The sequence below is a fragment of the Chiloscyllium punctatum genome, unplaced genomic scaffold, assembly GCF_047496795.1.
Source record: "Chiloscyllium punctatum isolate Juve2018m unplaced genomic scaffold, sChiPun1.3 scaffold_280, whole genome shotgun sequence".
Taxonomy (NCBI): domain Eukaryota; kingdom Metazoa; phylum Chordata; class Chondrichthyes; order Orectolobiformes; family Hemiscylliidae; genus Chiloscyllium; species Chiloscyllium punctatum.
In genome coordinates, this window is record NW_027310014.1 from 250,093 (window position 1) to 266,103 (window position 16,011).

At 47.9% G+C, this 16,011-nt stretch overlaps 1 protein-coding gene across 1 annotated transcript in view; it reads right to left on the reverse strand.

Moving 5' to 3' along the window:
- The window catches only part of LOC140472215 (uncharacterized), a gene marked incomplete at both ends in the record, with an annotated part of 90,515 nt that overhangs the window by 24,706 nt on the left and 49,798 nt on the right, over positions 1–16,011 (reverse strand). The window contains one exon of the mRNA XM_072567472.1: positions 6,142–6,195. Coding sequence (XP_072423573.1) covers positions 6,142–6,195 — 54 coding nt within the window. The remainder of the gene's footprint in view (positions 1–6,141; positions 6,196–16,011) is intronic.

A 16,011-nucleotide genomic window follows, 5' to 3' on the forward strand; every position in this document is an offset into this window, starting at 1 on the left:
AGTTGTTGGGTGTTGGGTGTTGGGTGTTGGATGTTGAGTTGTTGAGTGTAGAGTGTTGAGTGTTGAGTGTTGAGTTGTTGGGTGTTGGGTGTTGGGTGTTGGATGTTGAGTTGTTGAGTGTTGAGTGTTGAGTGTTGAGTTGTTGGGTGTTGAGTGTTGAGTGTTGAGTTGTTGGGTGTTGGGTGTTTGGTGTTGGGTGTTGGATGTTGAGTTGTTGAGTGTTGAGTTGTTGAGTGTTGAGTGTTGGGTGTTGGGTGGTGGGTGTTGGGTGGTGGGTGTTGCTTGTTCATTGTTGGGTGTTGGGTGTTGGGTGTTGGGTGTTGGGTGTTGGATGTTGAGTTGTTGAGTGTTGAGTGTTGAGTGTTGAGTGTTGAGTGTTGAGTTGTTGGGTGTTGAGTGTTGAGTGTTGAGTGTTGAGTTGTTGGGTGTTGGGTGTTGGGTGTTGGGTGTTGGGTGTTGGGTGTTGGGTGTTGAGGTGTTGGGTGTTGGGTGTTGGGTGTTGAGTGTTGGGTGTTGAGGTGTTGGGTGTTGAGGTGTTGGGGTGTTGGGTGTTGAGTGTTGAGTGTTGAGTGTTGTGTGTTGAGTTGTTGGGTGTTGGGTGTTGGGTGTTGGATGTTGAGTTGTTGAGTGTAGAGTGTAGAGTGTAGAGTGTTGAGTGTTGAGTGTTGAGTGTTGAGTGTTGAGTTGTTGGGTGTTGGGTGTTGGGTGTTGGGTGTTGAGTTGTTGAGTGTTGAGTGTTGAGTTGTTGGGTGTTGAGTGTTGAGTGTTGAGTGTTGAGTTGTTGGGTGTTAAGTGTTGGGTGTTGGGTGTTGAGTTGTTGAGTGTTGAGTGTTGAGTGTTGAGTTGTTGGGTGTTGAGTGTTGAGTGTTGAGTGTTGAGTTGTTGGGTGTTGGGTGTTGGGTGTTGGGTGTTGGATGTTGAGTTGTTGGGTGTTGGGTGTTGGGTGTTGGGTGTTGAGTGTTGAGTGTTGAGTGTTGAGTGTTGGGTGTTGGGTGTTGGGTGTTGGGTGTTGGGTGTTGGGTGTTGGGTGTTGGGTGTTGTGTGTTGGGTGTTGGGTGTTGAGTATTGGGTGTTGGGTGTTGGGTGTTGGATGTTGGGTGTTGGGTGTTGGATGTTGTGTTGTTGTGTGTTGAGTGTTGAGTGTTGAGTGCTGAGTGTTGAGTTGTTGGGTGTTGGGTGTTGGGTGTTGGGTGTTGGATGTTGGGTGTTGGGTGTTGGGTGTTGGGTGTTGGATGTTGGGTGTTGGATGTTGAATGTTGGATGTTGGGCCTTTATTCCTGATGAAGGGCTTTTTCCCGAAACGTTGATTTCGCTGCTCGTTGGATGCTGCCTGAACTGCTGTGCACTTCCAGCGCCACTAATCCAGTGTTGGGTGTTGGATGTTGAGTTGTTGTGTATTGAGTGTTGAGTGTTGAGTGTTGGGTGTTGGGTGTTGGGTGTTGGGTGTTGGATGTTGGGTGTTGGGTGTTGGATGTTGGATGTTGGGTGTTGGGTGTTGGATGTTGGATGTTGGGTGTTGGATGTTGGGTGTTGGATGTTGAGTTGTTGGGTGTTGGGTGTTGGGTGTTGGGTGTTGGGTGTTGAGTGTTGAGTATAGGGTGTTGGGTGTTGGGTGTTGTGTGTTGGGTGTTGGGTGTTGGGTGTGGGGTGTTGGGTGTTGGGTGTTGGGTGTTGGGTGTTGGGTATTGAGTGTTGAGTGTTGAGTGTTGGGTGTTGTGTGTTGGATGTTGGTTGTTGGATGTTGAGTTGTTGGGTGTTGAGTGTTGAGTGTTGAGTTGTTGGGTGTTGGGTGTTGGATGTTGAGTTGTTGAGTGTTGAGTGTTGAGTGTTGTCTGTTGGCTGTTGGATGTTGGCTGTTGGATGTTGGGTGTTGGATGTTGAGTTGTTGGGTGTTGAGTGTTGAGTGTTGAGTGTTGAGTGTTGGGTGTTGGGTGTTGGGTGTTGGGTGTTGGGTGTTGGGTGTTGGGTGTTCAGTGTTGAGTGTTGAGTATTGGGTGTTGGGTGTTGGGTGTTGGACGTCGAGTTGTTTGGTGTTGGAAGTTGTGTGTTGGGTGTTGGGTGTTGGGTGTTGAGTTTGGGTGTTGGGTGTTGGGTTTTAGGTGTTGGGTGTTGGTTGCTGGGTGTTGGATGTTGAGTTGTTGAGTGTTGAGTTGTTGAGTGTTGACTGTTGAGTGTTGGGTGTTGGGTGGTGGGTGGTGGGTGGTGGGTGTTGGGTGGTGGGTGTCGCTTGTTCAGTGTTGGGTGTTGGGTGTTGGGTGTTGGATGTTGGATGTTGGATGTTGGATGTTGGATGTTGGATGTTGAGTTGTTGGGTGTTGGGTGTTGGATGTTGAGTTGTTGAGTTGTTGAGTTGTTGAGTTGTTGAGTTGTTGGGTGTTGAGTGTTGAGTGTTGGGTGTTGGGTGTTGGGTGTTGGGTGTTGGGTGTTGGGTGTTGGGTGTTGGGTGTTGGATGTTGGGTGTTGGGTGTTGGATGTTGCGTTGTTGAGTTGTTGAGTTGTTGAGTTGTTGAGTTGTTGGGTGTTGGGTGTTGAGTGTTGAGTGTTGGGTGTTGGATGTTGGATGTTGGGTGTTGGGTGTTGGGTGTTGGGTGTTGGGTGTTGGGTGTTGGATGTTGGATGTTGGGTGTTGGATGTTGAGTTGTTGGGTGATGGGTGTTGGGTGTTGGGTGTTGGGTGTTGAGTGTTGAGTATTGGGTGTTGGGTGTTGGGTGTTGGGTGTTGGGTGTTGGATGTTGGATTTTGGATGTTGGGTGTTGGATGTTGAGTTGTTGGGTGTTGAGTGTTGAGTGTTGAGTGTTGAGTGTTGGGTGTTGGGTGTTGGGTGTTGGGTGTTGGGTGTTGGGTGTTGGGTGTTCAGTGTTGAGTGTTGAGTATTGGGTGTTGGGTGTTGGGTGTTGGACGTCGAGTTGTTTGGTGTTGGAAGTTGTGTGTTGGGTGTTGGGTGTTGGGTGTTGAGTTTGGGTGTTGGGTGTTGGGTTTTAGGTGTTGGGTGTTGGTTGCTGGGTGTTGGATGTTGAGTTGTTGAGTGTTGAGTTGTTGAGTGTTGACTGTTGAGTGTTGGGTGTTGGGTGGTGGGTGGTGGGTGTTGGGTGTTGGGTGGTGGGTGTCGCTTGTTCAGTGTTGGGTGTTGGGTGTTGGGTGTTGGATGTTGGATGTTGGATGTTGGATGTTGGATGTTGAGTTGTTGGGTGTTGGGTGTTGGATGTTGAGTTGTTGAGTTGTTGAGTTGTTGAGTTGTTGAGTTGTTGGGTGTTGAGTGTTGAGTGTTGGGTGTTGGGTGTTGGGTGTTGGGTGTTGGGTGTTGGGTGTTGGGTGTTGGATGTTGGGTGTTGGGTGTTGGATGTTGCGTTGTTGAGTTGTTGAGTTGTTGAGTTGTTGAGTTGTTGGGTGTTGGGTGTTGAGTGTTGAGTGTTGGGTGTTGGATGTTGGATGTTGGGTGTTGGGTGTTGGGTGTTGGGTGTTGGGTGTTGGGTGTTGGGTGTTGGATGTTGGATGTTGGGTGTTGGATGTTGAGTTGTTGGGTGATGGGTGTTGGGTGTTGGGTGTTGGGTGTTGAGTGTTGAGTATTGGGTGTTGGGTGTTGGGTGTTGGGTGTTGGGTGTTGGATGTTGGATTTTGGATGTTGGCTGTTGGATGTTGAGTGTTGGATGTTGAGTTGTTGAGTTGTTGAGTGTTGAGTGTTGAGTGTTGAGTGTTGGGTGTTGGGTGTTGGATGTTGGATGTTGGGTGGTGGATGTTTAGTTGTTGAGTTGTTGGGTGTTGGGTGTTGAGTGTTGAGTGTTGAGTGTTGAGTGTTGAGTGTTGAGTGTTGAGTGTTGAGTGTTGTGTGTTGAGTGTTGAGTGTTGAGTGTTGAGTGTTGAGTGTTGGGTGTTGGGTGTTGGATGTTGGATGTTGGGTGGTGGATGTTGAGTTGTTGAGTTGTTGGGTGTTGAGTGTTGAGTGTTGAGTGTTGAGTGTTGAGTTGTTGGGTGTTGAGTGTTGAGTGTTGAGTGTTGAGTGTTGAGTGTTGAGTGTTGAGTGTTGAGTGTTGAGTGTTGTGTGTTGAGTGTTGAGTGTTGAGTGTTGATTGTTGAGTATTGGGTGTTGGATGTTGGATATTGGATGTTAGATGTTAGATGTTGGATGTTGAGTTGTTGAGTTGTTGAGTTGTTGAGTTGTTGAGTTGTTGAGTTGTTGAGTTGTTGGGTGTTGAGTGTTGTGTGTTGAGCGTTGAGTGTTGAGTGTTGATTGTTGAGTATTTGGTGTTGGGTGTTGGGTGTTGGATGTTGGACGTTGGATGTTGGATGTTGAGTTGTTGGGTGTTGGGTGTTGGATGTTGAGTTGTTGGGTGTTGGATGTTGAGTTGTTGGGTGGTGGGTGTTGGGTGTTGGGTGTTGGGTGTTGGGTGTTGGATGTTGGATGTTGGATGTTGAGTATTTGGTGTTGGGTGTTGGGTGTTGGATGTTGGATGTTGGATGTTGGATGTTGAGTTGTTGGGTGTTGGGTGTTGGATGTTGAGTTGTTGGGTGTTGGATGTTGAGTTGTTGGGTGGTGGGTGTTGGGTGTTGAGTGTTGAGTGTTGGGTGTTGGATGTTGGATGTTGGGTGTTGGGTGTTGGGTGTTGGGTGTTGGGTGTTGGGTGTTGGGTGTTGGATGTTGGATGTTGGGTGTTGGATGTTGAGTTGTTGGGTGATGGGTGTTGGGTGTTGGGTGTTGGGTGTTGAGTGTTGAGTATTGGGTGTTGGGTGTTGGGTGTTGGGTGTTGGGTGTTGGATGTTGGATTTTGGATGTTGGCTGTTGGATGTTGAGTGTTGGATGTTGAGTTGTTGAGTTGTTGAGTGTTGAGTGTTGAGTGTTGAGTGTTGGGTGTTGGGTGTTGGATGTTGGATGTTGGGTGGTGGATGTTGAGTTGTTGAGTTGTTGGGTGTTGAGTGTTGAGTGTTGAGTGTTGAGTGTTGAGTGTTGAGTGTTGAGTGTTGAGTGTTGAGTGTTGAGTGTTGAGTGTTGAGTGTTGATTGTTGAGTATTGGGTGTTGGATGTTGGGTGTTGGATGTTGGATATTGGATGTTAGATGTTAGATGTTGGATGTTGAGTTGTTGAGTTGTTGAGTTGTTGAGTTGTTGAGTTGTTGAGTTGTTGGGTGTTGAGTGTTGTGTGTTGAGTGTTGAGTGTTGAGTGTTGATTGTTGAGTATTTGGTGTTGGGTGTTGGGTGTTGGATGTTGGATGTTGGATGTTGGATGTTGAGTTGTTGGGTGTTGGGTGTTGGATGTTGAGTTGTTGGGTGTTGGATGTTGAGTTGTTGGGTGGTGGGTGTTGGGTGTTGGGTGTTGGGTGTTGGGTGTTGGGTGTTGGGTGTTGGATGTTGGATGTTGGATGTTGGATGTTGAGTTGTTGGGTGTTGGGTGTTGGATGTTGAGTTGTTGGGTGTTGGATGTTGAGTTGTTGAGTGTTGAGTGTTGATTGTTGAGTATTGGGTGTTGGGTGTTGGGTGTTGGGTGTTGAATGTTGGATGTTGGATGTTGGGTGTTGGATGTTGGGTGTTGGGTGTTGCATGTTGAGTTGTTTAGTGTTGAGTGTTGAGTGTTGATTGTTGCGTGTTGGGTGTTTGGTGTTGGATGTTGGCTGTTGGATGTTGGATGTTGGATGTCGGATGTTGAGTTGTTCGGTGTTGGGTGTTGCGTGTTGCGTGTTGAGTGTTGAGTGTTGAGTGTTGAATGTTGAGTGTTGAGTGTTGGGTGTTGAGTGTTGAGTGTTGTGTGTTGGGTGTTGGGTGTTGGGTGTTGGGTGTTGGATGTTGGATGTTGGATGTTGAGTTATTGGGTGTTGGGTGTTGAGTGTTGAGTGTTGAGTGTTGAGTATTGGGTGTTGGATGTTGGGTGTTGGATGTTGGATGATGGGTGTTGGGTGTTGGATGTTGGATGTTGGGTGTTGGATGTTGGGTGTTGGATGTTGAGTTGTTGGGTGTTGGGTGTTGGGTGTTGGGTATTGGGTGTTGAGTGTTGAGTATAGGGTGTTGGGCGTTGGGTGTTGGGTGTTGGGTGTTGCGTGTTGAGTGTTGGGTGTTGGGTGTTGGATGTTGGTTGTTGGATGTTGAGTTGTTGGGTGTTGAGTGTTGAGTGTTGAGTTGTTGGGTGTTGGGTGTTGGATGTTGAGTTGTTGAGTGTTGAGTGTTGAGTGTTGTCTGTTGGCTGTTGGATGTTGGCTGTTGGATGTTGGGTGTTGGATGTTGAGTTGTTGGGTGTTGAGTGTTGAGTGTTGAGTGTTGAGTGTTGGATGTTGGTTGTTGGATGTTGAGTTGTTGGGTGTTGAGTGTTGAGTGTTGAGTTGTTGGGTGTTGTGTGTTGGATGTTGAGTTGTTGAGTGTTGAGTGTTGTCTGTTGGCTGTTGGATGTTGGCTGTTGGATGTTGGGAGTTGGATGTTGAGTTGTTGGGTGTTGAGTGTTGAGTGTTGGGTGTTGGGTGTTGGGTGTTGGGTGTTGGGTGTTGAGTGTTGAGTATTGGGTGTTGTGTGTTGGGTGTTGGACGTCGAGTTGTTTGGTGTTGGAAGTTGTGTGTTGGGTGTTTGGTGTTGGGTGTTGAGTTTGGGTGTTCGCTGTTGGGTTTTAGGTGTCCGGTGTTGGTTGTTGGGTGTTGGATGTTGAGTTGTTGAGTGTTGAGTTGTTGAGTGTTGAGTGTTGAGTGTTGGGTTTTGGGTGGTGGGTGGTGGGTGTTGGGTGGTGGGTGTTGCTTGTTCAGTGTTGGGTGTTGGGTGTTGGGTGTTGGGTGTTGGGTGTTTGGTGTTGGGTGTTGGGTATTGGGTATTGGGTGTTGTGTGTTGGGTGTTGGGTGTTTGGTGTTGGTTGTTGGGTGTTGAGTGTTGGGTGTTGGATGTTGAGTTGTTGAGTGTTGAGTTGTTGAGTGTTGAGTGTTGAGTGTTGGGTGTTGGGTGGTGGGTGGTGGGTGTTGGGTGGTGGGTGTTGCTTGTTCAGTGTTGGGTGTTGGTTGTTGGGTGTTGGGTGTTTGGTGTTGGGTGTTGGGTATTGGGTATTGGGTGTTGAGTGTTGGGTGTTGGGTGTTGGGTTTTGGGAGTTGGGTGTTGAGTGTTGAGTGTTGAGAATCGGGTGTTGGGTGTTGCGTTTTGGGTGTTGGCTGTTGGATGTTGGATGTTGGATGTTGAGTTGTTGAGTGTTGGGTGTTGGGTGGTGGGTGGTGGGTGTTGGGTGGTGGGTGTTGCTTGTTCAGTGTTGGGTGTTGGGTGTTGGGTGTTGGGTGTTGGGTGTTTGGTGTTGGGTGTTGGGTATTGGGTATTGGGTGTTGAGTGTTGAGTATCGGGTGTTGGGTGTTGCGTTTTGGGTGCTGGCTGTTGGATGTTGGATGTTGGATGTTGAATGTTGAGTTGTTGGGTGTTGGGTGTTGAGTGTTGAGTATTGGGTGTTGGGTGTTGGATGTTGGGTATTGGGTGTTGAGTGTTGAGTATCGGGTGTTGGGTGTTGCGTTTTGGGTGCTGGCTGTTGGATGTTGGATGTTGGATGTTGGATGTTGAGTTGTTGGGTGTTGGGTGTTGAGTGTTGAGTGTTGAGTGTTGAGTATTGGGTGTTGGGTGTTGGATGTTGGATTTTGAGTGTTGGATGTTGAGTTGTTGAATGTTGAGTTGTTGAGTTGTTGGGTGTTGGGTGTTGGGTGTTGGGTGTTGGGTATTGAGTGTTGGGTGTTGGGTGTTGGGTGTTGGGTGTTGGGTGTTGGGTGTTGGGTGTTGGGTGTTGGATGTTGAATGTTGGATGTTGGGCCTTTATTCCTGATGAAGGGCTTTTGCCCGAAACGTTGATTTCGCTGCTCGTTGGATGCTGCCTGAACTGCTGTGCTCTTCCAGCACCACTAATCCAGTGTTGGGTGTTGGGTGTTGAGTGTTGAGTGTTGAGTATTGGGTGTTGGGTGTTGGGTGTTGGATGTTGGGTGTTGGGTGTTGGATGTTGTGTTGTTGTGTGTTGAGTGTTGAGTGTTGAGTGTTGAGTGTTGAGTGTTGAGTGTTGAGTGTTGAGTTGTCGGGTGTTGGGTGTTGGGTGTTGGGTGTTGAGTGTTGGATGTTGGGTGTTGGGTGTTGGGTGTTGGGTGTTGGGTGTTGAGTGTTGGGTGTTGAGTGTTGAGTGTTGAGTGTTGAGTGTTGAGTGTTGAGTGTTGAGTGTTGAGTGTTGAGTTGTTGGGTGTTGGGTGTTGGGTGTTGGGTGTTGGGTGTTGGGTGTTGGGTGTTGGGTGTTGGGTGTTGGGTGTTGGGCCTTTATTCCTGATGAAGGGCTTTTGCCCGAAACGTTGATTTCGCTGCTCGTTGGATGCTGCCTGAACTGCTGTGCACTTCCAGCACCACCATTCCAGTGTTGGGTGTTGGATGTTGAGTTGTTGTGTATTGAGTGTTGAGTGTTGGGTGTTGGGTGTTGGGTTTTGGGTGTTGGGTGTTGGGTGTTGGGTGTTGGGTGTTGAAGGTTGGATGTTGGATGTTGGGTGTTGGGTGTTGGATGTTGGGTGTTGGGTGTTGCATGTTGAGTTGTTTAGTGTTGAGTGTTGAGTGTTGATTGTTGCGTGTTGCGTGTTTGGTGTTGGATGTTGGATGTTGGCTGTTGGATGTTGGATGTTGGATGTCGGATGTTGAGTTGTTCGGTGTTGCGTGTTGAGTGTTGAGTGTTGAGTGTTGAGTGTTGAGTGTTGAGTGTTGGGTGTTGGGTGTTGGGTGTTGGGTGTTGGGTGTTGAGTGTTGAGTGTTGAGTGTTGGGTGTTGGGTGTTGGGTGTTGGGTGTTGGGTGTTGGGTGTTGAGTGTTGAGTGTTGGGTGTTGGGTGTTGGGTGTTGGGTGTTGGGTGTTGAGTGTTGAGTGTTGAGTGTTGAGTGTTGGATGTTGGATGTTGGATGTTGGATGTTGAGTTATTGGGTGTTGAGTGTTGAGTGTTGAGTGTTGAGTATTGGGTGTTGGATGTTGGATGTTGGATGTTGGGTGTTGGATGTTGGATGTTGGGTGTTGGATGTTGGGTGTTGGATGTTGAGTTGTTGGGTGTTGGGTGTTGGGTGTTGGGTGTTGGGTGTTGGGTGTTGAGTGTTGAGTGTTGAGTTGTTGGGTGTTGGGTGTTGAGTGTTGAGTGTTGAGTTGTTGGGAGTTGGGTGTTGGATGTTGAGTTGTTGAGTGTTGAGTGTTGAGTGTTGTCTGTTGGCTGTTGGATGTTGGCTGTTGGATGTTGGGTGTTGGATGTTGAGTTGTTGGGTGTTGAGTGTTGAGTGTTGGGTGTTGGGTGTTGGGTGTTGGGTGTTGGGTGTTGGGTGTTGGGTGTTGGGTGTTGGGTGTTCAGTGTTGAGTGTTGAGTATTGGGTGTTGGGTGTTGGGTGTTGGACGTCGAGTTGTTTGGTGTTGGAAGTTGTGTGTTGGGTGTTGGGTGTTGGGTGTTGAGTTTGGTTGTTGGGTGTTGGGTTTTAGGTGTTGGGTGTTGGTTGTTGTGTGTTGAGTTGTTGAGTGTTGAGTGTTGAGTGTTGGGTGTTGGGTGTTTGGTGTTGGTTGTTGAGTGTTGAGTGTTGGGTGTTGGATGTTGAGTTGTTGAGTGTTGAGTTGTTGAGTGTTGAGTGTTGGGTGTTGGGTGGTGGGTGGTGGGTGTTGGGTGGTGGGTGTTGCTTGTTCAGTGTTGGGTGTTGGGTGTTGGGTGTTGGATGTTGGATGTTGGATTTTGGATGTTGGATGTTGGATGTTGGATGTTGGATGTTGGATGTTGAGTTGTTGGGTGTTGGGTGTTGGATGTTGAGTTGTTGAGTTGTTGAGTTGTTGAGTTGTTGGGTGTTGAGTGTTGAGTGTTGAGTGTTGAGTGTTGAGTGTTGAGTGTTAGGTGTTGGGTGTTGTGTGTTGGGTGTTGGGTGTTGGGTGTTGGGTGTTGTGTGTTGGGTGTTGGATGTTGGATGTTGGATGTTGGCTGTTGGATGTTGAGTTGTTGAGTTGTTGAGTTGTTGAGTGTTGGGTGTTGAGTGTTGAGTGTTGAGTGTTGGGTGTTGGATGTTGGGTGTTGGGTGTTGGGTGTTGGGTGTTGGATGTTGGGTGTTGGGTATTGGGTGTTTGATGTTGGGTGTTGGGTGTTGGATGTTGAGTTGTTGGGTGTTGGGTGTTGGGTGTTGGGTGTTGAGTGTTGAGTATTGGGTGTTGGGTGTTGGGTGTTGGATGTTGGGTGTTGGCTGTTGGATGTTGAGTGTTGGATGTTGAGTTGTTGAGTTGTTGAGTGTTGAGTGTTGAGTGTTGAGTGTTGCTTGTTCAGTGTTGGGTGTTGGGTGTTGGGTGTTTGGTGTTGGGTGTTGGGTATTGGTTATTGGGTGTTGAGTGTTGGGTGTTGGGTGTTGGGTGTTGGGTGTTGGGAGTTGGGTGTTGAGTGTTGAGTGTTGAGAATCGGGTGTTGGGTGTTGCGTTTTGGGTGTTGGCTGTTGGATGTTGGATGTTGGATGTTGGATGTTGAGTTGTTGAGTGTTGGGTGTTGGGTGGTGGGTGGTGGGTGTTGGGTGGTGGGTGTTGCTTGTTCAGTGTTGGGTGTTGGGTGTTGGGTGTTGGGTGTTGGGTTTTGGGTATTGGGTATTGAGTGTTGAGTGTTGAGTATCGGGTGTTGGGTGTTGCGTTTTGGGTGTTGGATGTTGGATGTTGGATGTTGGATGTTGAGTTGTTGGGTGTTGGGTGTTGAGTGTTGAGTGTTGAGTATTGGGTGTTGGGTGTTGGATGTTGAATGTTGAGTGTTGGATGTTGAGTTGTTGAATGTTGAGTGTTGAGTTGTTGGGTGTTGGGTGTTGGGTGTTGGGTGTTGGGTGTTGGGTATTGAGTGTTCGGTTTTGGGTGTTGGGTGTTGGGTGGTGGGTGTTGCTTGTTCAGTGTTGGGTGTTGGGTGTTGGGTGTTGGATGTTGGATGTTGGATGTTGGATGTTGGATGTTGAGTTGTTGGGTGTGGGTGTTGAGTTGTTGAGTTGTTGAGTTGTTGAGCTGTTGAGTGTTGAGTGTTGAGTGTTGAGTGTTGAGTGTTGAGTGTTGAGTGTTGGGTGTTGGGTGTTGGATGTTGAATGTTGAATGTTGAATGATGGATGTTGGATGTTGAGTTGTTGAGTGTTGAGTGTTGAGTGTTGGGTGTTGGGTGTTGGATGTTGGATGTTGGGTGTTGGGTGTTGGGTGTTGGGTGTTCAGTGTTGAGTTGTTGGGTGTTGGGTGTTGGGTGTTGGATGTTGGATGTTGGATGTTGGATGTTGGATGTTGAGTTGTTGGGTGTTGGGTGTTGAGTTGTTGAGTTGTTGAGTTGTTGAGCTGTTGAGTGTTGAGTGTTGAGTGTTGAGTGTTGAGTGTTGAGTGTTGAGTGTTGGGTGTTGGGTGTTGGATGTTGAATGTTGAATGTTGAATGATGGATGTTGGATGTTGAGTTGTTGAGTGTTGAGTGTTGAGTGTTGGGTGTTGGGTGTTGGATGTTGGATGTTGGGTGTTGGGTGTTGGGTGTTGGGTGTTCAGTGTTGAGTGTTGAGTATTGGGTGTTGGGTGTTGGACGTCGAGTTGTTTGGTGTTGGAAGTTGTGTGTTGGGTGTTGGGTGTTGGGTGTTGAGTTTGGGTGTTGGGTGTTGGGTTTTAGGTGTTGGGTGTTGGTTGTTGTGTGTTGAGTTGTTGAGTGTTGAGTGTTGAGTGTTGGGTGTTGGGTGTTTGGTGTTGGTTGTTGAGTGTTGAGTGTTGGGTGTTGGATGTTGAGTTGTTGAGTGTTGAGTTGTTGAGTGTTGAGTGTTGAGTGTTGGGTGTTGGGTGGTGGGTGGTGGGTGTTGGGTGGTGGGTGTTGCTTGTTCAGTGTTGGGTGTTGGGTGTTGGGTGTTGGATGTTGGATGTTGGATTTTGGATGTTGGATGTTGGATGTTGGATGTTGGATGTTGGATGTTGGATGTTGGATGTTGGATGTTGAGTTGTTGGGTGTTGGGTGTTGGGTGTTGGGTGTTGGATGTTGAGTTGTTGAGTTGTTGAGTTGTTGAGTTGTTGGGTGTTGAGTGTTGAGTGTTGAGTGTTGAGTGTTGAGTGTTGAGTGTTGAGTGTTAGGTGTTGGGTGTTGGGTGTTGGGTGTTGGGTGTTGGGTGTTGTGTGTTGGGTGTTGGATGTTGGATGTTGGCTGTTGGATGTTGAGTTGTTGAGTTGTTGAGTTGTTGAGTGTTGGGTGTTGAGTGTTGAGTGTTGAGTGTTGGGTGTTGGATGTTGGGTGTTGGGTGTTGGGTGTTGGGTGTTGGATGTTGGGTGTTGGGTATTGGGTGTTTGATGTTGGGTGTTGGGTGTTGGATGTTGAGTTGTTGGGTGTTGGGTGTTGGGTGTTGGGTGTTGAGTGTTGAGTATTGGGTGTTGGGTGTTGGGTGTTGGATGTTGGGTGTTGGCTGTTGGATGTTGAGTGTTGGATGTTGAGTTGTTGAGTTGTTGAGTGTTGAGTGTTGAGTGTTGAGTGTTGAGTGTTGCTTGTTCAGTGTTGGGTGTTGGGTGTTGGGTGTTGGGTGTTGGGTATTGGTTATTGGGTGTTGAGTGTTGGGTGTTGGGTGTTGGGTGTTGGGTGTTGGGAGTTGGGTGTTGAGTGTTGAGTGTTGAGAATCGGGTGTTGGGTGTTGCGTTTTGGGTGTTGGCTGTTGGATGTTGGATGTTGGATGTTGGATGTTGAGTTGTTGAGTGTTGGGTGTTGGGTGGTGGGTGGTGGGTGTTGGGTGGTGGGTGTTGCTTGTTCAGTGTTGGGTGTTGGGTGTTGGGTGTTGGGTGTTGGGTGTTGGGTTTTGGGTATTGGGTATTGGGTGTTGAGTGTTGGGTGTTGGGTGTTGGGAGTTGGGTATTGAGTGTTGAGTGTTGAGTATCGGGTGTTGGGTGTTGCGTTTTGGGTGTTGGATGTTGGATGTTGGATGTTGGATGTTGAGTTGTTGGGTGTTGGGTGTTGAGTGTTGAGTGTTGAGTATTGGGTGTTGGGTGTTGGATGTTGGATGTTGAGTGTTGGATGTTGAGTTGTTGAATGTTGAGTGTTGAGTTGTTGGGTGTTGGGTGTTGGGTGTTGGGTGTTGGGTGTTGGGTATTGAGTGTTCGGTTTTGGGTGTTGGGTGTTGGGTGGTGGATGTTGCTTGTTCAGTGTTGGGTGTTGGGTGTTGGGTGTTGGATGTTGGATGTTGGATGTTGGATGTTGGATGTTGAGTTGTTGGGTGTTGGGTGTTGAGTTGTTGAGTTGTTGAGTTGTTGAGCTGTTGAGTGTTGAGTGTTGAGTGTTGAGTGTTGAGTGTTGAGTGTTGGGTGTTGGGTGTTGGGTGTTGGATGTTGAATGTTGAATGTTGAATGATGGATGTTGGATGTTGAGTTGTTGAGTGTTGAGTGTTGAGTGTTGGGTGTTGGGTGTTGGATGTTGGATGTTGGGTGTTGGGTGTTGGGTGTTGGATGTTGAGTTGTTTCGTGTTGAGTGTTGAGTGTTGGGTGTTGGGTGTTGGGTGATGGATGTTGGATGTTGGGTGTTGGATGTTGGATGTTGGATGTTGAGTTGTTCGGTGTTGGGTGTTGGGTGTTGGGTGTTGGATGTTGGGTGTTGGATGTTGAGTTGTTGCGTGTTGGGTGTTGAATGTTGAGTATTGGGTGTTGGGTGTTGGGTGTTGGCTGTTGGCTGTTGGATGTTGGATGTTGGATGTTGGGTGTTGGGTGTTGGGTGTTGGGTGTTGGGTGTTGGGTGTTGGGTGTTGGATGTTGAGTTGTTGAGTGTTGAGTGTTGAGTATTGGGTGTTGGGTGTTGGGTGTTGGGTGTTGGGTGTTGGATGTTGGATGTTGGATGTTGGATGTTGGATGTTGGGTGTTGGGTGTTGGGTGTTGGATGTTGAGTTGTTGAGTGTTGAGTGTTGAGTGTTGAGTTGTTGGGTGTTGGGTGTTGGGTGTTGGATGTTGGTTGTTGGATGTTGATTGTTGGGTGTTGGATGTTGTGTTGTTGAGTGTTGAGTGTTGAGTGTTGAGTGTTGAGTTGTTGGATGTTGGGTGTTGGATGTTGAGTTGTTGAGTGTTGAGTGTTGAGTGTTGAGTTGTTGGGTGTTGGGTGTTGGATGTTGGATGTTGGGTGTTGGATTTTGAGTTGTTGAGTGTTGAGTGTTGAGTGTCGAGTGTCGAGTTGTCGGGTGTTGGGTGTTGGATGTTGAGTTGTTGAGTGTTCAGTGTTGAGTGTTGAGTGTTGAGTGTCGAGTGTCGAGTGTCGAGTTGTCGGGTGTTGGGTGTTGGATGTTGAGTTGTTGGGTGTTGGGTGTTGGATGTTGAGTTGTTGAGTGTTTAGTGTTGAGTGTTGAGTGTTGGATGTTGGATGTTGGGTGTTGGATGTTGAGTTGTTGAGTGTTGAGTGTTGAGTGTTGAGTGTTGAGTTGTTGGGTGTTGGATGTTGAGTTGTTGAGTGTTGAGTGTTGAGTGTTGAGTGTTGAGTTGTTGGGTGTTGGGTGTTGGATGTTGGATGTTGGGTGTTGGGAGTTGGGTGTTGAGTGTTGAGTGTTGAGTATCGGGTGTTGGGTGTTGCGTTTTGGGTGTTGGCTGTTGGATGTTGGATGTTGGATGTTGGATGTTGAGTTGTTGGGTGTTGGGTGTTGAGTGTTGAGTGTTGAGTATTGGCTGTTGGGTGTTGGATGTTGGATGTTGGATGTTGAGTGTTGGATGTTGAGTTGTTAAATGTTGAGTGTTGAGTTGTTGGGTGTTGGGTGTTGGGTGTTGGGTATTGAGTGTTGGGTGTTGGGTGTTGGGTGTTGGGTGTTGGATGTTGAATGTTGGATGTTGGGCCTTTATTCCTGATGAAGGGCTTTTGCCCGAAACGTTGATTTCGCTGCTCGTTGGATGCTGCCTGAACTGCTGTGCTCTTCCAGCACCACTAATCCAGTGTTGGGTGTTGGATGTTGAGTTGTTGAGTGTTGAGTGTTGAGTGTTGAGTGTTGAGTGTTGAGTGTTGAGTGTTGAGTGTTGAGTGTTGAGTGTTGAATGTTGAGTGTTGGGTGTTGGATGTTGAATGTTGAATGTTGAATGTTGAATGTTGGATGTTGGATGTTGAGTTGTTGAGTGTTGAGTGTTGAGTGTTGGGTGTTGGGTGTTGGATGTTGGATGTTGGGTGTTGGGTGTTGGGTGTTGGGAGTTGGATGTTGAGTTGTTTAGTGTTGAGTGTTGAGTGTTGGGTGTTGGGTGTTGAGTGTTGAGTGTTGGGTGTTGGGTGTTGGATGTTGGATGTTGGATGTTGGATGTTGGGCGTTGGATGTTGGATGTTGGATGTTGGGTGTTGGGTGTTGGATGTTGAGTTGTTGCGTGTTGGGTGTTGAGTGTTGAGTATTGGGTGTTGGGTGTTGGGTGTTGGGTGTTGGGTGTTGGATGTTGGATGTTGGATGTTGGGTGTTGGGTGTTGGGTGTTGGATGTTGAGTTGTTGAGTGTTGAGTGTTGAGTGTTGAGTATTGGGTGTTGGGTGTTGGGTGTTGGGTGTTGGGTGTTGGGTGTTGGGTGTTGGATGTTGGATGTTGGATGTTGGATGTTGGATGTTGGGTGTTGGGTGTTGGGTGTTGGATGTTGAGTTGTTGAGTGTTGAGTTGTTGGGTGTTGGGTGTTGGGTGTTGGGTGTTGGATGTTGATTGTTGGGTGTTGGATGTTGTGTTGTTGAGTGTTGAGTGTTGAGTGTTGAGTGTTGGGTGTTGGGTGTTGGGTGTTGGGTGTTGGATGTTGGGTGTTGGATGTTGGGTGTTGGATGATGAGTTGTTGAGTGTTGAGTGTTGAGTGTTGAGTGTTGAGTTGTTGCGTGTTGGGTGTTGGATGTTGAGTTGTTGAGTGTTGAGTGTTGAGTTGTTGGGTGTTGGGTGTTGGATGTTGGATGTTGGGTGTTGGATTTTGAGTTGTTGAGTGTTGAGTGTTGAGTGTCGAGTGTCGAGTTGTCGGGTGTTGGGTGTTGGTTGTTGGATGTTGAGTTGTTGAGTGTTCAGTGTTGAGTGTTGAGTGTTGAGTGTCGAGTGTCGAGTTGTCGGGTGTTGGGTGTTGGATGTTGAGTTGTTGAGTGTTCAGTGTTGAGTGTTGAGTGTT